The following is a 19,436-nucleotide window of genomic DNA, read 5'->3' as shown; positions in this document are numbered from 1 at the left end:
GACGTCGAAAGAGGTATAGAGAGGCTTCGCCGCAAAGCCGGGCCGTAAATCGCTAAGCCAGCGGCTTCTTGCAGCTTATCACGCCATCGCTGGTAATCGAAAGTTATCCTGGTTGTAGACGAAAGTAGCATAAATAACACAGTTTTAAGAGTGGCAGGACGTTATAGGATCATGGAATATAACCCAGGCTGCGCAAAAAGGTATCGCCGAGCTTGAAAAAAAGAAAAAAAAAAAAATACCGCAGCCATAAAGCTTTTCCCGCCCCAGCACCGCTAGTGCTTACTTTCACCAATCACCCAAGTTAACGCTTGTGGCTATTCGTTTCTTAAATTGGCGAAAAGCCAGTAAACGCGCTTAGCTTCTTTGTCTTCTGGTTTTCCTGAATCCTTTGTTCGCGGTGCATCTCGCAGTGAGGAAATTCTTTCGTCAATCACATGGGGGGCATATGCCTGCATGCAAACAAGAGGTCCCGGGAGAACATCGTGCCTTTTACGTAGAAGCCGTGGACATCAGGACTTCGATTCTGAATTTGGATACTGCTTAGTCATGCTGTTTTTTATAGCGTGACTAAGCAGCATGCGTAGCCAAGTAGCCCGACGCTATAAGACTCACACACTTTAACATTTTTATTATGGTAGTCGTCTATTTTTTCACTGGCAGCGCAAGAAGGACGTAATGGCTTTTTGGAATGCAATTCGCTTCAACAAACGCCCTGCAAAGCTCCGAAAGCGCAATGTTTCGCTCCTAAGCCATTTGCGTGTATGCTTTTGGTGATAGGGGCTATAACAGGTGACGCGCAATATCTACAAAGTACGCCAAGTAGCAAATAACGATACATTAATCTCTCTTCTTGAATAATTTAACAGGATTAGCCGCTAAAGTTAACATTAGCCGCCTAGTTGACGCGCTTTGCAGCCACTACAGTGCGTTGGGTAAGTAGTAACATAACGTAAAAGTGAGGCAAATAAAATCGAAACAGGTGGATGGATAACAAGGACGGCCGTTTCAAAACAAAAGATACAGCTCTCGTCTATACGCGGATTCACTTAATAATCAATGCCAACAACCGAGCGCTGCCAAGGCTCTCTGCGCAAGCTAAACGCATCCTTTATGCGGCGACCCCTCGCACGCCGATCGTACAGAACAGTAGAGCGTGCCGAAGACCACTGGCTGCGGCGGGAATAACAAGCAACAAACGCGTGCTTACAGGGAAGAAACGCAGGTGCACACAGTGTTTCGAGTTCACATTTTCTTCTTTGATTCCGCGCACATTTTGTATTCCTTTTGTTTTCTTCAACGTTCTATATAGACATCGAAGGAAGAGCGACAGTTTCGCCCAGTTTATGTGTCACGAACGAGGAGCACTCGAAGACCACGACGCAGAAGAAGAAAGAGACTCGGCGTCTCGGCTCTCGTCGTTCACAACGTCGCAGATGGCCGCGCCATCTGCCTCGCCCGGCCTGTTGTGGCAGCGTGTCCCGGGTGAGAGAAGGCACGGCACTCGCACGACACACACTCCTCACACGAGGCTTTGTTTTTTCCGGCTACCGCGGCACCAGCGGACGACAGAAGCAGTACCAGCAGCAGACGACCGCACCGCCTGAAGCTTGAAGCCAGCGCGAGCAAGCGAAGGGACTAGGATATAAATGAAAGGCGCTCGAGACTAACAGTGGGCTGCGCGGGATTCCCACTCTGGGGTCTTCTTACTTTATCAGTCATATGTTCTCTTGAATACCTCCTCTATTCTGGAAAGCTTCTTTTAGTTACCTCTCGCTGTTGCGAAAGTGCAAGCTATGACGACAGGGTTCCTTGTGCCAAATGAAGTTACAGCTGCGAGGCTTTGGGCTGAATGACCAGCACCATTTTAAGACACATTTGGCCCTAAAGTCAATTAACCTGAATGGGTGACCTTCGTCATACTTCAAACAGTCCGACGTCACAGCAAAACCTCACGACAAATATTTGGCTAGCGAATAGACATTGTCACCGGTTTAATTCGCATTGCAAATTTGAGTGAATAAAACGCAGCTTGTCATTAAACAGCCCACAAAAAGCGTGTATTGCATCCAGGAATCCTGACGTCCAACGTAATGTAGTCGAGCCATGAAAAAACGTAGCCGCACTCGATATTCCTTTATTGATCGTGCATCTTGTCAATAAGTTGAAAGGCAAGCTCCTAAAACGCAGTACAGAACCGTGCCAAAAATGAACGAAGCCTTTTCCCCGTTCGCATCCATTAGCAGCCATCCCTCTCCCCCACTTTTTGTGCAGCGACAGGAAGCGCTTCTGAAGTAGTGATTAAGTTTGCGGAAGATCGCGGTTCATCTTGTTACATGACCAGCGAAACCTGGAAGACATCGTTACATCGAAACCTCGACAGACGCTACGTTTATTTAGGGCATCTCTTGGCAAGTGCAGCTCATTGAGAGGTCTTCTCCGAGTCTGAAATATCTCGCACATATTCTACAGCTAATCGTACCGGCACATAATGTCCATCAGCTCACGACTATAATGATGCAATCTCCTACGAGAATAAAGTAAGCTAAAAATCTTTACGACGTATAGAAGAAATTAGGGAGCTAAAACTTGAGTGCCGAGCTATCGACCGTCGTTATACACTCCCGAGGTCAAGCGTAGAGCGGTGTTTGTTCAGGAGAAAATCTCTGAAGTGGAATACAAACGAAAGCCGTGGAACATTCTGTAATCACCTATCCTTGTCAAACGCTAAACACAGCCTTCCAGAGCGGTCCCGCGCAGCCCCGGCGCCAGCAATGCGAGCGAGCTAAGCGACTGCGCATAAACTTAATAGCAAAGGAGCGCTCGTGTCACGCAGGGCAAGTCGAGCTGGAGGCCCTAAGCTGGCCAGCGCCGAAGGCCGGCGCCGTCATGGCAGCGAAGCGCGTAACAGCGCAGGGCCAGCGGGTCAACGAAGGAGCCGACGGCCGTCGACCGAAGCGACTGTGGAATTACACGCTGCTGCTGCTCTGGGGACGACGCCAAAGGCGGTGGCTGTAGAAGAGGTGCTGCCTCGTCGCACTCATCGTCATCTTCCACGGCACTGGGCTGTTCCTGCGGCCGGGCGAGCGGGAGGCTCCACTGACTGCGGTCCTGTCAGTTCTCGGTGGAACCCGAGCGGGCGACCATAGGCGGTTGCAGGACGCCTATCCTTCCCGTACCCGGTGCTGCTGCTCCTCCTCCCCCGGAAAGGTTGACAGTGGACCAGCTGGGTCGGCTGCTGAGCGAGGCCGCGTCGTCCGGGTGCAGGTGCGTGTGCCGGGGCTGGAGCGGCGGCTGCTGCGGCTGTGGCGGCAGCGGCTGCTGCTGCGGCCCTCCCAGCACGGCGGAGCCACCGCACTCTGGCATCGAGCCCGGCGGGTAGGACTGGCTGGACGCCGGCGGCTGTAGCTGCTGCAGAGCGTACGCCCCGCACGAGCGCGCCACGGCCTCCGGCAGCGCCTCGAGCTGCTCGTGGATGGCGGCCAACCGCTCCTCGAGAGACGCCAGCCGCTCGTCGAACAGCTCCTGGCGCGCGTTCATGTCCGACACCATCTCGTACACGGAATTCTGGGTCTGTCGCGCCACAGGCACCACGGCCGTCACAGTAAATGCCAGCACGTTGTGGGATGGTAAGATTTTTAACATTCGTGGTGGGCGCGTTGAGCCGAACGTTGACCGCAGATGGTCACGGGCGACCAGGGCCAGCCAGACGACGGGGGGTTGCCGACACGACCGAGAGGTGGCCGCAATTGATGCCGGTATGTTTTAAACGGTTTTACCACCATGATTGTCCACAGAGGATTGTGGCCGTTTCCAATGATTTGGCAAACGGTGGTTGGCGGGCGGGGGCGGTGACGGTGAAGGCGCCACCAAAAGGTTGAGTACGAGTTGTAGCCGAAGGCGGATGCCCAGAAGGTAGAGAGGGGTTGCGTGCATTCGGAGGCAAGAAATAAAAGAAATGTATTGTTAACAAAGAGCACTTTCACTCAGTTGAGGCCTTACTTTATTATATTAATTTTAGGATCAATGCTTTAGCTACTTCATAATCTATCCCATTTAACGTCACTGTTTACAAACAGCAAACGTTGTGTTGCGGTTAGTGGCATCAAAAGCAAGCCGCACAAGTCACAAAGAGGCAAAAGAATGGATCAGTAATAACAATAATTTAAAGATACTGTAACAGGGCTGCATTCCTTATTCTTTCACTGTTTCACATTTGCAAGCTGCAGCTTATATATGTGAAGGTTTATAGAGAGTAAGGAGTGTCATTCACCGGTTCTAACAATAGTATTAGGGCAAAATAACAAAACGGAGGCTCTTTGCAAATAGCAACTATTCTGGTTTGGGCGATAAGCATACTTCTTTATTTGCTCAACTGATGTACCTGTAAAATATACTCAGCGTAAAGGGCGGCTATTCTGAAAGAATTAAACTACAGTAATAATAACATGTAACCAATATAATATATGCTACTAAAAAAGAGACCTAAAACCACAAGCAATACCGATAGCTAGCCATCACTTGCGCAAGAAAGCAATCAACAATGTGTCAACAACAATCGAAAACTGCTTCCCTAAAACTTATTGTGAATCCCAAACTATTGCAAAACGAATAGAAAAAGGAAGCACAATTAGCAGGGCGTCGCACGCCTGTGGGAACGTGAAAAACTGTCAGTAACGTAGCGTAAAAGCACATCTGATGGTTATGGCGCATATTTTCAAGTAGCATACCCTTCCTCTTCAAATTATTCAAAACCATTCAGGGGAACGGGGGCCATCAAATAATAATTTTAATATTAGCGTAATTTTGGTTTGTCCGTTAACTTGGTTGTCGATTCTATTCTTTTTTCACGGTGAGCACTTCATTACAACGTCGCTCGTTTTTTCTATAACTGAATTTACCCCAGGTACGTAGCCAGGAAATGTTCGAGGGAAGCCCAAGGTGATTTGCTCCACTGAGCAAAAAAGGATGTCCTCCTCCACTACTTTTTTCAGTTACCTGATTTGCCCGCTACAAAAGCTTCAACTGCAAAATTTGTTACTGTTACGAAATAGCAACAAGTCAAGAAAAAGTGTCGTTTCGTGGACCTCAGGAAAGATTTATGGAAGGCAGCCTTACCTTCGCCATGTCCGTAATTGTGTTTGCGTTGTCCATAAGCTTCCTTTGGTCCATTTTAACCTTTCTGAGGCTGCAACGAGAAGTTTAAAACGGGGTATATATCTTGACCCAAGATATAAATACCAGATAGACGACGACAACAGGTGCAACTCAAAGCACACGTTGGACTGGCGAACAGGTCTGATATGAAATCTCGCCACTACTTCTCAATTTCTACCCGGCACAAAAGGAATATGCAGATGAATTAAAGGATGCTATCAGACTTTTCACCTCTTCTGCATAGAGAAATGAGCGAAAAAAATTCCAGAGGTGCATTTAAGTCTGCTAGGTGCAGCAATGCGAAAACATTGTCAATTCTGTCACACTGCCTGGTGGATTCGCCCGATACTACGTTAGGGTACCTCGGCCGCACTCGATCAGATAGCTTATGTTTATGGTGTATTTACCTAGGCGAAATGAAGCAGCGGCTCAAATGCAATTTCATGAAGACAACGATTTTTACTACACAGTGCGAGAGTGCGTTGCAGTTTTACGCGAGGCGTGATCAGATATGGTGACAGTATAACTCTCCTGCCTGGGCCAGGGAAGCTGACCATTACGCCTGGCGCGCGTTCTAAAAAGTCGCGGCAAGGTTTTTCCTCTACTGACAGTTCGTGCGGACGCTCCCTGTCCACAATTCCTGCCCCCCCCCCCCCCCAGACACACACACACACACATACACACTCATGGGACGATAAATGTTTTCGCATTAAAAGTGAAGTGTGCGGATAGTTGTACTGCATCGCGAAACCAGATGCGACGCATTTTTGAAAGCCCATTCCTCGCTCGCTGGAGACGAAATTCCACGGACGGTAGCTGCAGTGACCGTCAGGTTCGAAGGTATGCCAGTCAGCGTTCTGTTTAAGGAAGGTGCTTACAGAATTGTCGGATGTTTTTCCTAATTTGACATTCTTTAGTCCTACTCGTCTCTTTTTAACTCAGTCGTTCCCGCTTAATATCCGCTATTCTATTTACTCCTGTAGGGCAGCAAGGCGAAGTATTTTTCCCATTATCCCTTGGCTTTCCTCTTCCCCCGTTCTCTTTCCAAATGCGGGTGCTAGCCTGGTCAGTAGTTCAGTCGCGCCCGGGCAATGTGATTGTTGAGTAGTAAATAAACGGGAAATAGGTTTTATGGCTACGATACGGAAAGACGCGGTACCCAAGAGCGTCGCTGTTTCTATAACTGAAGTATCGCAGCAAATGCGTCTAAAAAAATAACGTATGCAAAGTGGATAACTTTTTACTCATTTGTGTCATGAGATACAAAATCGCTTATCCGTCGCTGTTTTTAGACATGGCACCTGGGCATGGCAGCATAAGAAACGTTAGGAGGACAAATGAGTGCTTTGCCTGCTAGACACACGAGTACGACAACAGAAACAACTCAAAGCAAATCCCAACACGATACCTTTTTAGCAGTTAAATTTATAATGCACTATAATTATTACACTGCAATTACTTGATTTTATTCATACGTAAATAACAAAATAACACTTAGGAGCATGCTTAAGCTTCACGATAGCTTGCGTTCGTGCCCTTCCCAAGAGTTTTTAGTTAAGACGGACGACGACGCAGTGACTGAGCGCTTTTTAATATTTTTTACTTTTAATTTTATTTTGCATTATTTCATTTTAAAATTATTTTCATTTCTTAAAATTATCAATAGTTGATTATCAATTATGGCTTTAGTCTTAACTACCAATCACCCGATATATGCCCGTCCATTACCTGGCACTAATTGATCAACGACAGCCCCGCATTTTTCCTGCCATGTGCGCAGCACTTCGGAGCCGAAACTAGAGTACGGCGACAGATTTTCGACCGAATGGGCTGTACACGCTTCTCGTAAAAGACGTCCGATTTAGTTGCACAGAGACGGGGAGGTACGGCTATTTGGCCAAAATTCACAAAACCAAGCTTCACCCAAAACTCGAAGTCGTCACTTCATTCTTGCAGTGTTCGATATGACGCTAGACATCATACGTGCACCTTGTTTGCCAAGCCGAAGCCTGAACGAAGACGCAGCACAAAAGAAGACGCGATGACTGTGAACACTACTTAACGCGTGCACAAATCGTTGTGGTGGCAAGCGCATTGGCGACTGGAAGGAAATGGAACAGAGTCTCTCACCTGTAAATTGCGAGGAGGAATTTGCGCTGATGCGCTCTCACTTTGGAAGGGTTCACACGTTTCACAAGCCTAGTGTTTTTGTAGATGAGCCACGTCTCTCGTAGAACGTTGGCCGCAGCGTTTTTCAACTGCAGAGAGAGAGAGAGAGAGAGCGAGAGAGAGAGAACAAATTAGGCATGGGTGAATGAAAGGTCAGGTATAATATGGAACGATAAATCGATGCCGCGCATTTCTCGTGAGGTATGAAATAAGGGTATCTGGTGTACACAACCGTTAATTCTAGATCCTCGTTTAGCTTGACATGTGTAAGGAAACTGGTTGACTGCACTTAAAGCAAACAATGCGACACTGCTGTCGGCGACGGTTTGTATACAAGAATCACCTCCATAAGTTCCTGTCACTGCCCACCCGACTTTGTTACCAACGGCTACACTTTTACTTTCTTTGGAATCCTATTTTACTGTTGAGGACTATGTGTGATTTGCTATTCGAATCAAATATGCTTGTCATTTGATTTTTAAATTTGCTATCACCTTAATTTTAAATGTACAATAAAGCTCAAATTTGAGAGCAATAAAAATTAAAATACACTTTTAAAATGACCTTTTATATGACTAGCAGCACGTGATATTAGTTATAAAAACTAGGAAGAGGCGTTTTTAAACAACCGCCTGTATGAACCAGGGCCTTTCTGAAAACAATTTTACTGGTACCTACATTGCGTTTACAAGATGTATTACAGTGTTTTAACGTAAATAAACCGAGTGAACCGACATGTTACGTGTTTACATTGTCGGCTTATGGTTTTGCCTTGCGTTTAGAAGTTGATGGAGATAACATGCAATGCACAGCGTGGCAGAGTGACGGTTAAAGTGATGAAAAAGTGACAAGGGCCGAACTGCAGCAACACAGTGACAATTAAACACGCAGGTTGATCGGCTGCGGCGATATATCTAGAAAGTTCCGTACTCGCTCTCCGACGGTTTTTACTTTCTATTGTTTGACTATTGCTATGCTTCCTCGGACACACAAGCGCTAGACTATTTCGCTGTGCTCTGAACCTCCGAATTAGTGCTTTCGAATTAAACATGAGGTTTAAGTTACGCCAGGGATGCAATGGTGCAATTGTGTACTATTGCAGCTTATGCACAAGAAGTGATAGCTTCTGAAAAAAAAAAAAAAATAAAATAAAACCGCAAGTTCAGCGGAGATAAAACAAGTTTTTTGTGGCTTCTGAGAAACAGCTGACAAATTTCCTGTTCCTCTAAGAGAGCATTAATTAATTTCTCTTTAGGCGTTTGCTATCGTTTTCAATTAAGCAAAGTCATAATTTGACGCTTGAAATTCTCTCAGATTTTAATTGATGCATCTTTGCCCCTGGAAATGTTTGACGGTATTGAAATCGCTGCAGTTTCTCGTGTTTGTACGATGGGGCCAAAAAATATTCCCCATCCACTTGGAGTTTTTCGAAAATTTACGAGTGTGCAGCCACGTCTGGCACACTGCATTTCAGGCATGAGCTCAATAGCGCACGTATACGTAAACAGTGCAAAACAAAGAAAACGCGCAGAAAAGCTTGCGGATCACAGAGACGTACTCACCCTCTTCGTAAGCTGGGTGTCCATCATAAAATTGTGGACGTGCTTCTCGGCTCGAGTGAGCTCCAGCTTGCGCGCTATCACAGCTACAACCAGGGCTGTACAACCGGCCCCCTGCGAACGTGTTGAAAAGACAAAACAAGACAACAGTCGGTGAAAAGATAGGCATTGCATTGTTTGCTTTACTGTTGATAAGTTTACACGACACAGGTGAGTGTAATACGCGGAATCACAACTCACGCTCTGTGTACGTCTACATCAGAAGATGACCGCGGCGAGGGCACCGACAGTGAGACTTCTGAGGCGTTATAGTGTGTCGCGTATGCGTAGAGAGAGAGAGAGAGAGAGAGAGAGAGAGAGAGAGAGAGAGAGAGAGAGAGAGAGAGAGAGAGAGAGAGAGAGAGAATATATTTTATCGCACAGCTTTTTTTCAGCCGATAAGCTGGCCCTTGTGCATGACGCACAATGGCCAGCTGGACTGGCAGCTGGTCAGAGGCAAGCCAACCGCTCCATGATCGCAGGTGTGGGCAGGGGTATTGTGGTGATTGTATGGCTCACGGACTTTCAAAGAGGCAGTGAGGGAGATCGGCGTAGTATCTTCAGCAGTTTCGGCATGAAGGTGTGACCAGATGATGGAGCAGATATGCCCTAGCTGGTGTATAAATGACGTTAAGTTCAATTTTGCTCAAAAGATAAATTGAGAAGTTTGAGAGTTAGAGGTAGGGTGACGTAATTGTCAATTTTCTCTAAGGTTTCCGTAGCGCACATCTTGATTTACGTCTGATGTTGAAGGGCCTCCAGTCTGGACGATGGTTATGGCAAGGGGATCACAGGAGCCCGTTTTAAAGTCTCGCGGCCGAGCTGATCTGTAAGCTCTTTATCTGAAATCCCCGCACGACCAGGAGCTCATCCAATCCAAACTTGAGCGGGCGAGAGTTTAGCGAATCACCTCTTCGCGAAAGTGGAAATAAAGGTTGCCTGTTTGAACGGTTATGATAGCTGTTTGAAAATCTCAGTTGCTCCACACCATTTAATTTTTCTCTCTCGTATTTGTCTGGCTTGGTTTGGCTTATAGGGTTTAACGTCCCAAAGCCACTCAGTATATGAAAGACGCCTTAGCGGAGGTCTCGGTTCATTAACATGCACGGTCACCACACAGCACGGGGGCGCTTTGCTTTTAGCCTTCATCGAAAAGTGGCCCCACGCGACGTGCTTTACTTTTTGAGGATGGGGAGCATGGCTTTCTGGGCAAAATAAAAACAATTCGGAGCCCGCGGCGATAATCGATGCTACTACATTCAATACAGGGAGGCGATGGAGCGTATTCTCTCACACTGTCAGGTCATCCAGGTTTCAGAAATGAGGCTGTGTGAGCGACTCGATACACTTCACAACTTTACAACAGCCGAAAAGCAAGCATTCTGATCTCAGAAAGTACATATAAGCGGAATAAAATTGGCGAATTGTTGGAGAAGGCTGAAAAATTGTATATACAAGGATGAAAAGAAAACCATAATATTATTGAAAAAGCTCATGTTAGAAGGTTTAAAAGTTAAGTTTGGCAATAACTGTCCCCACAACGGTCTAAGGGACAAAAACGGTAAAGGTAATCTTCAATTTATTGCGCTGTATATGCTGCTCTCACAGAGTTCATATATCGACTGTAGAGCAGAAGCCGCTGTCGCACTGCTATGCGCATCTACTCCACGCTCTGCCTAACTGTGATGGCGACCATTTCGGTAAAGCCTACTGTTGGCCAGCCGTTCTGTGCGGAGAAAACGTACAGGACACACTAATCTAGCGAGAATAATCTTTTCAGTTACGTGATTCTAAACGTTACCATGATGACCGGTACAGACAATATTTATGTAGCGATTTTAAAACGACTATCGGAACAACTCCGCGAGGTTTTCGTTTTCTAAATAATCTATGTTTTCCTTTTTTTCAGGTAGGCTGTCAAGTTTGTCTGGCAGCATACAGCTTATTTTATTGCTGCGAAGGTCGCTTTTAAGAGTTTCCCCGCCAGTCGATTCAGAACTGTGGCGTCTACCCCGAAAATAATTCCGTGATTACTGTCTGGAAGTGAACGGCGGCACGACATGACCTCCAATATTCGCGAAAAAAATGAAAAAGCCATTGTCACCAATAGAGATGTGAAGGTTGAAAAAAAATGAACGAAAACTTCGGAACAAAAACTGTATAATTTTTTTTTTGAAGTAGAGAAAAGTGAAAAAAAAAAAAAAAAACGTCTAAAATTTCCTAATGCGATTTATATTCTCTGAGAATGCTTGCTTTATATTTAGGTTTGCATTTTTTTGTTGAAAACCACTACAGCGTGCCCCGATGAAAGAGTAGGTAGCAATTGTCATCACCTATTTCTAATTTCTTTTGTTTTATTAAATTTATGTTGTTTAGAGTGCCAAGGGCTCCGAGTTATATCGATTACATGATGTATTTGACGTGCACTGAGACGCGATAGCACACGAGTGCTTTATGCTTCGCTTCTACGGAGATGCGGCCACCCGCCGGGGCTGGGATCGAACTCGGGTCCCGCGGCTCATAACACTAGCTCCTGGCATTGCCTTTTAAGATCGCGTCTTTCAGACATTCGTGCTGCGGGGAAGTGGGCTGAAACCATGTCACATGGATTTGCCAGATGAGAAACACAATTGCTTAACGTGCTACGACACGAAGAACATGGTACAAAACCACAAATACTTTTGCCTACGTAAGCTGTCTTATCCGGATGCAAGCCTTCTTGCGGGTGACACTTGCTGTTGTATAGGTTCTTTCCGGGAACGCTGCTCAATAGTTCTGTGCGAGATATATTCGTGCTGTCATCTGACGAACGTCTGCGGAAACAGGTAAACTCACACACAGCTGCGCATGCCTTGCAATGCGTATATTCATAGATCAAACATAGGAAATCAATCTTAATGCGTGATAGCCGGTTAGCGTGGTATATTTTTACGAGTACTGAGAAAGTTTGGCCCGCGGTTTAACATCTGGAAGAACTTTCTATGTGTGAAACGACCACCGGTGGAAAAAAGCGTATCTTAGGCGAGTACTGTAACGTCAAGCATGCATTTCCGAATGCGACGCGTCTGACTAGACATTTGTTGTCGTGCAAGAAATTTCATTTGGACATTGAGGAAAGTCACTTCGATGAAACAAAATCTAAGCAACGCTTTCACCAAGTCCGACAAATGAGTCGGTACTTTGCAGAAGAAATGACTCCCCACCTCCTCCCCCTCCCTAAAATAAAAATAAAGGAGAGATAGTCATTTTTATAGACCACACCACTCCATAGCTGCAAGGCAAAATCGGCGCTGCTTCAGCTCACCCGTCTCGATACTTTCTGAGTAGAGCTTTGCTCGACTCGATGTGCACGTGATTGAAGCATTATACAGAGAAGAGCCTGAAAAATGCGTCGTGTTGGACAAATTTGCCACACGGATAGACTAATTCTCGTGGCGAGATTGTCATGAATTGGGGCGTGGTGCTCCAAAACAATTAATTAGACCACCGATCAGTCGAAACAGGCAAGAATCGTCACACTGTGGTGTATGCTACTAGCGAGATGATCGAAGTGACAAACACGCGCAAGCGATCTGGTAGTGGCGTTAGTCACGGACTACACCAGCAACATACAAGTATAGGCGGCGGTACTGTAGCAGGTAATTTGCATTGCATACGCGGCTCACGACCTAAGTTTGCTTATGAATGGTCTGATAAAGTTAATGTAATTATCGATGCTCGTGATTTTTACTTAAAATTATACGAGTAAGTGAGCAAGCCTTCATCTTCCTCTGAGCATTATTGAGAAGGTGATACCATTTTGTGAAACTGATTATGTGTTCTTTTTTTTTTCTGGCGTATAAATGTGTCCACGTAGAATAAAATTTGTTGAATGTTAGCGCTCGTGCTGTTCTTTTCTGGTCTTGCGTCCTTATCTTTTGTTGCGCTACAGCGTTTTGAAGAATATTTTGATTTGAATAAATATACGCTGTTCTAGTTATGTGTTTAATGTTTTTGGAAAATTACAAAATTAAAAAAAAAGACCTTTTTCAAGTCGTTTAATATTTACGAAAATGTTGCATGTGAAGTCGCTATACAGCCGTTTACTAGAGAAATCTACCGATGGTGCCGACACTTATATCTCATTTTCTAGCTTATAATGACAGTTTTTTTCCTTAAGGTAGCATTTAGTTAGAATTCAGCAATATAACGATACAGGACAACTCTGATTTGCATTCAGTGTTTCTTTAATAGAGTGCTAAGTACCCAGTATGGAAATATATGTTCTTAAAATCCATTTCAACGCATGTAGAAGAAATAGGGCTTTTCACTCTGTCCCTGCTTTCGTGGAACTATTCTTAGTATTACCGTGATGTTGCCATGTAAGGCTATATATCGCGATATGCTCGCCACGCTTCGCACTCTCGGCTGCACACAAGGCGTCACAATTGTATCGATAGTTTCAAACGTGCAAGCTTGCTTCCAAACGGAGGAATGTCTACTTTTCTGGAGACAACTAGAAAACAGAGGAGGGAAAAAGTTAAGTTGACGGAACTGAGACTTCGGCTTCTGAAGAAGTGCCAGAGAGCACGAATGCTTTCACCAACAAAAAGCTCACGGCGAATTCGTGACTGTAGGCATATGGATATTCTCTCTGCGTTGTCTGTAGATTCCTGCAGTAGAAATGCACTGGAATCAAGAAGCGACAGCAAGATACACTTTGCAAAAAAAGAAAAACAAACAAAAAACTTGGTTCCTAAACTTGTGCTGAGCGTGCATTTTGGAGTACGTTCGTGTACGTGCAGAGAAAACTGAATGTGATCATGGGCTGAATATGGTGTGCGTATTAAGCCACGAGCCAGATGCGATATGTACACATGTAAGCATTGTGTGTACTGTGAGTGACATGTATGGTGCTCGCGTAGTCGTTGTTTGAGAGGAACAACTGGATGGAGCTGCAAATTTCTCTCTTCCGGAGTTGCGGAAACGTTTCTTTTAACGTATATTCATTTCTCATTGCGCATTTCACATTTGATTAGGCGAGGAAGTAGCCGGCTCCGACACTCGTTGCCAACGTTTTTTTTTTTAAAATTATCACACCCAAATAACAAAAAGACCTTGCAAATATGGAAAGTGTGCGTTGAAACAAGATAAGCCACGGACAGAAGATGGATGACCCGAGCGCTACTGTCGTCCTTTTTGTCGCTGATGTAACTTACGCCCTTGGCGTTCACAAATATATTTATTTGTATATCTGCCAAGCGGAACAGATTGTGAGAAATGTGACTCCTTTCGACCTTCCAAAAGGCGCAGCGTAGCCCGTTGGACCATCGTTGAGAAACGTTGCTGTCCGGAAACGCCCACACAGGCGCACGAGAGAATACTCGAATGGAAGCGGCCATATGTAAGGTCAGCTGATTTAATAATTCAAGGAGCATATGTTTTTTGTCAGCGATGCGGGACTGCTACGTAGCAATCCGTCTTTGTCAGAGTTGTCATGATTTTTTATTTTGTTCTTGACACTGATCTGTCCGTCGCGATTTCATGCCACGAAATGCATGCATCAGTTGAAGACTGTCCGCGTGGATTAGCAGTGTACGGACAACTTCTCCCTCTCTGCACGCGTTGCACGATATCCGCCATACGCGCACCTGACATGTGTTGTAAAGTGTACGAGTCGTTTCTCCGAAGTATGTAAAACCATATTGTTTAGAAGTTTAGTCGGAACCGATAAGACATATAAATAAAATTATACCAAGTGGCATACGAATTTGGCTGTGGTTTAGTTCTGGTTAAACCTAATCGAGTAGCAATAGCTACAGGCTTCGCTTGTAGTTAGACATGTTACGCAGAACTCGATCAACATTCATCAACAGAGGTCGGCGCTGTAGATTCATCGTTAGAGGCTACGCCAGCCCGTCTAGCGGCATCGCTTTCCCGGCATCGCTTTCACGGCATCGCTTTCACGGCCAAACTTATGTCTTGGCGTCATTCCAAAATTATATTCTAGCCATATGATGCCTCTGATGCAAGGTGGCCAGCCGGAATGTTTGTCTCGATTAATCGAGAGGATTTTCAACTTATCTTTTTTTCTAGTATAGCCGAACCCAATTATCTCATCCCCCCAGGTTTTATATACGTACGCAACACGTCAGGTAAAAACGTCGACTTTCGCGGCTCCGCTCAGTGCGACAGCGTGTTTCTTCACACATGTCAGAATAGTGAAATACGCTAGGCACAACTCGTCCGGAATATTGACAGCTATGACATGCCAAGAATAATAAGCATGTTTTGCGCAGGCCCGAAGATGAACGCACTCAACGAGTAGCAGGGATAAAAGGGCGTTGACCGCTGGGCCTTCTCAGCGTCAACACAAAATTCAAGCCCTCCCCGGCGCAACCGCTGCTTACGATATGACTCACTCAAGCGAACGACGCACCCTCGTCTCGCGCGAGAGGGGGCCCCTCGAGCACAGACATTCACTCCTGAAAATTGAAGACGGCCGACCAGCATCACTTGTATGCTGCACGCCCTCTGAAACAAGCACTACGGCTCTTACGAGTTTCCCGGCTATCCTTGCGACACACCATAAATAAGGTCGGAATGGGGCAGCGTTTATAGTCGATAAAAAGTTTCTCTTTGCTGTCGGAGTCGACAGTTTAGTCCCACGAAAACAGGGCATGTATGGACATGAACGCTTGAAGCGCGCTGGTGAGGTTTGCTGTACGGCAAAAGGATGGCGCCTGCTTAGACGACCGGCGGATGTTTTACGGCGCATGGCGGTCGGCGACATGAAATCTCTCTCCTCGAATTGAAAATGGCCCTGCGAGAGTCCGTCGCCAATACAAACGACGGTTGCAAAGAGTTTGGTGTACGCAGAGAATTAAATGTCTGTTGGTCCTTTTCGAAATGGGACTCATTGCGAGGTGCAGTTTAGATGAAGTTCTCAATATCCTAGCTTAGGAAGCGCAGCGAAAGAATACGTCGCAAGAAGGTAACCAGAGTGCGTCGCCAACCAATTCTTCGACGAAATGTTCGGAAGAGCTTCTGCGAAAACTAAGCAGCCTTGACTGACCGCAAAACCGTGCCTTTAATCTAACCAGCTAAGGAAACAGCTCAGTAATCGAGAAGGCGTAATGAGCTTTCACTATTGAATATTTTATTTACAATGGGGCGGTTGATTAAGAAAAAAAAAAGGTAGACAAGCCAATAGTGGGCCGCACAGAGGTGTCAAGAGAATCAAATTTCAGTACGAGAACTACTATCCAGAAGGCAACGCTTTTATTAATAGTAAAAGGTGATGTTTGTGTTTCTGGAGGACGACGGCAAATGCTAAATATGAAACGCAACCTAAGAAGTTAAACCCTACAAATAGAAAATACCAGCGACATCAAAGTTTAGCATGCATGAAGCAATCGACTGTCCGCCAACAGGAATCGAGCATGACGACATCCCACGAGGCCCTAACCCGAAAGGGGACGACATTCGATAACCCAACCAGAAATCATTCACGCGGTATATCAAATTAAGTGAAGTTAGGAGACCGAAGCAACAGCAAAATAAGCGATGCTTGGTGTTAGTTCTGGCTTCATCGCGGAGTCTCCGATATCTCGTCGAGCGGCATTGTCAACAAGCCGCGACGAAATCAGACCCCCATGAGACGAACACGTGTGTTTACGCTTGTCTACGCCACGAATTTGGTCCGGCAATTTTTACCGATGACGAAATACCGATAGATTTTAGGGAGGGCGGCCTCTTCCCCACTCACGTACACATACCCCGTTACTAAAAACATTTACCCGTTGTCTGCCGTTAACCGAACAGCGTTGAGAGCAAAACAAACAAGCAAGAACTTGATAAAAGTCCTGCTGTCATTATGTTCTTCCTAACTCGTCAAACAAACAAACAAACAAACAAACAAACAAACAAACAAACAAACAAACAAACAAACAAACAAACAAACAAACAAACAAACAAACAAACAAACAAACAAACAAACAAACAAACAAACAAACAAACAAACAAACAAACAAACAAACAAACAAACAAACAAACAAGCAAACAAGCAAACAAACAAACAAACAAACAAACAAACAAACAAAAACTTGATAAGAGTACTACTGTCATTATGTTCTTCCTAACTCGTGCATTGGAGACCCGAAGAAAATAAATCCAGTTTTATTCTAAAAACATTGTACGTATGATAACAATTATTGCAACAGGAATATGATCAGAAGGACGTGGCTGTTTCATGGTCGTCTGGAGAGGAACAACTGCGCCTCTGTAGCCGAACGGGTACGAATAATTCTCAGCAGCTCCCACTCATTCCATCGTCTACTGATTTTGTCGACAGTATCCACAGTTTGCAGGTGGTGATCTTGCACTGCTGTGCCTAGCTTACTGAAACCTGACATTTGAGCGTGGGAACTCGATAATAGCTTTTTAAACGGAAACAGAAACTATAGACGTTTGTACAATACGTAATGCACGTGGTGCGCAGGATATTATGGTGCTCCCCACGGTCCACGTGCCAATGGGGGCGTCTGACTGAGCATAAAATGGTAGACAGAACACAGCGTAACATAACAAAACTCGAAATAATGATAAAACGTATCATTAGTAACGTAAGATAACTTAATATAGCATGCAATGGATAATGGTAGAGAATCAGCAGAGATGGGATTCTTTATGAACAAAAATAAAATGAATAAGAGCAAGAGAGACGAAAGGAAACCAGTTAATAAAAGTCAGGGAATTGTGGGAGAAAAAGATGAGAAGAGGGGAGGGGAAAGATAAAACCTTGTCGTCATTCGACCGAAACATTCGAAGAATTTGAAAACAGCGTAGATTATGATGAGTAGCCCATTTTGACAACTGTATTTAAAGCGTAAAATAGTCATATATGCCTTACTTCTTCGGACGTAGTCTCGGATGAACACTACAGATTGAAATCGACGAAAGTTTTCTGGAAGCTATGAACGTCGACGAGGCATCACCCTAGAAGCTTACGCTAAGCCTACAGATGATCAAATCCCGCCGGGTGGCGCAGTGGCTAGGGTGCTCTACTACTGTGCCCAAGGATGTGGGATCGAACCCGGCCTCGGCGGCCGCTTTTCTGTGGAGGCGAAAAGCTAGGCGCCTGTGCGCTGTGCGATGTCAGTGCACATTAAAAAACCCCAGGTGGTCAAAATTACTCCGTAGCCGTCCACTACGGTGTCTCACATAGCCTGAGTCGCTTTGGGACGTTAAACCCATCAAACCAAACCAACCACAGATGTTCAAATTATGTCAGCCTCGCGTTTCTCTATGAAAATGTGACACACGAAGGCTATATATAATCGCCCGAATTACTTGGCGCATTTCGTGGGATCCATCTTCGGCTGTTCTGCTTCAAATGGGGCAAATACAGAGACACATACATCGAGGCGAGTCGCGGACGCGAAAGCCGTAACAAATTTGCCCAGACCGTTAACGTCAGTGCCTGGCGTGTTGCGTAGATATCTTTTGCGCCGAGCTCCGTCTCTGCGTAAGCTCAAATTATACTCGTCAGCATCTTAGGGAAAAGTGATCTACTGGAAAATGTTTCGGCCGAATGACAACGAGCTTTTTCTCTCTCCTCCAGTCTTCCAATCTCTTTCTACTGCAATTCCCTGACCTTTATTATCTGTTTTCTTTTATCTATCTCGCATACCCTCTTATTCGCAGTCTCCTGTCTGAGGCCACAGCGGAACAAGGAAGACGCTAATTAGCCGAGCACACTCGGTCTCTCGTGCCAGAAGAAGGAAAAAAGGAAAAGCACGGGACCGAGGCAGAGAAAGTGGAAACAGAAGCAGCATAGATCGTGGAAACCTTTAGGGAAATCACGCGGAGGCTAGCAAGCACACTTTGCCGATATAAATACAGAGAAGAGAAAGTGAAGGAGAAGTCGAGTGGCCGAAAAACAAAATGCAGTGTCGTCAATGAAGCGAGCGTAGATCGAGTTGCTCGTCGGCTAGAGTAAGGAGGTAGAGGCGACACTAGCGTCTCCGTCGTTGTCGCTAAGTAAATGAGGAAGCCCGTGCCGTCGCTGCTGAAGCCGATGCAGCCGCCGAGACGGAAGCGCAAACCAGCAACAGCGTGGAGACGAAGAGAGAAAAAAAAATAGGGAAATGAGGGAAGGCGGTGGCGTCAGAATAGAGAATAGAGACACTGGGCACCGCTAATTCCCTTATGCGTACAGAGCGGAGGAAGAATGGCGGAGGTTATATTATGCAAGGGCGACGCGAGTCTATATTCTCGAAACAGCGATATTCTCGGTGGTAACGCTGTATGCGTGCCCGCGCCTGAAGAGGAGATGGCCGAGGAGGAGAGGTGGAGGGGGGACGGTTGTGTCCCGTCGCTAATGCGATGGAGCCCCGAGACGACACAAGTCGCCGCGCCGGGAGTTGTTTCGCGTGGAATTACTAAACAAATATGCAAAAAAAAAAAAAAAAAGAAACGGCACCAAATGTTGTTAACGTTGGCTGCTGCTGCTCTGTGTAGTAGCGTACGGGCGAT

At 45.7% G+C, this 19,436-nt stretch overlaps 1 protein-coding gene across 3 annotated transcripts in view; it reads right to left on the bottom strand.

Moving 5' to 3' along the window:
* Positions 1-223: 223 nt before the first annotated feature.
* SK (small conductance calcium-activated potassium channel) overlaps positions 224-19,436 on the bottom strand; it is a 414,924-nt gene continuing 395,711 nt past the window's right edge. For all 3 annotated transcript variants that reach the window (XM_084599269.1, XM_084599270.1, XM_084599271.1), the window contains 4 exons: positions 8,886-8,996; positions 7,285-7,412; positions 5,116-5,185; positions 224-3,570 (listed from right to left, as the gene is read on the bottom strand). In XM_084599269.1, coding sequence (XP_084455395.1) covers positions 3,112-3,570; positions 5,116-5,185; positions 7,285-7,412; positions 8,886-8,996 — 768 coding nt within the window. In that variant the 3' untranslated portion in view covers positions 224-3,111. The remainder of the gene's footprint in view (positions 3,571-5,115; positions 5,186-7,284; positions 7,413-8,885; positions 8,997-19,436) is intronic.

The sequence above is a fragment of the Amblyomma maculatum genome, chromosome 3, assembly GCF_055883805.1.
Source record: "Amblyomma maculatum isolate TAMU_Amacu chromosome 3, ASM5588380v1, whole genome shotgun sequence".
NCBI lineage: Eukaryota > Metazoa > Arthropoda > Arachnida > Ixodida > Ixodidae > Amblyomma > Amblyomma maculatum.
The sequence above is the reverse complement of the archived record's forward strand: the minus strand, read 5'-3'. Positions and strand labels throughout refer to the sequence as shown.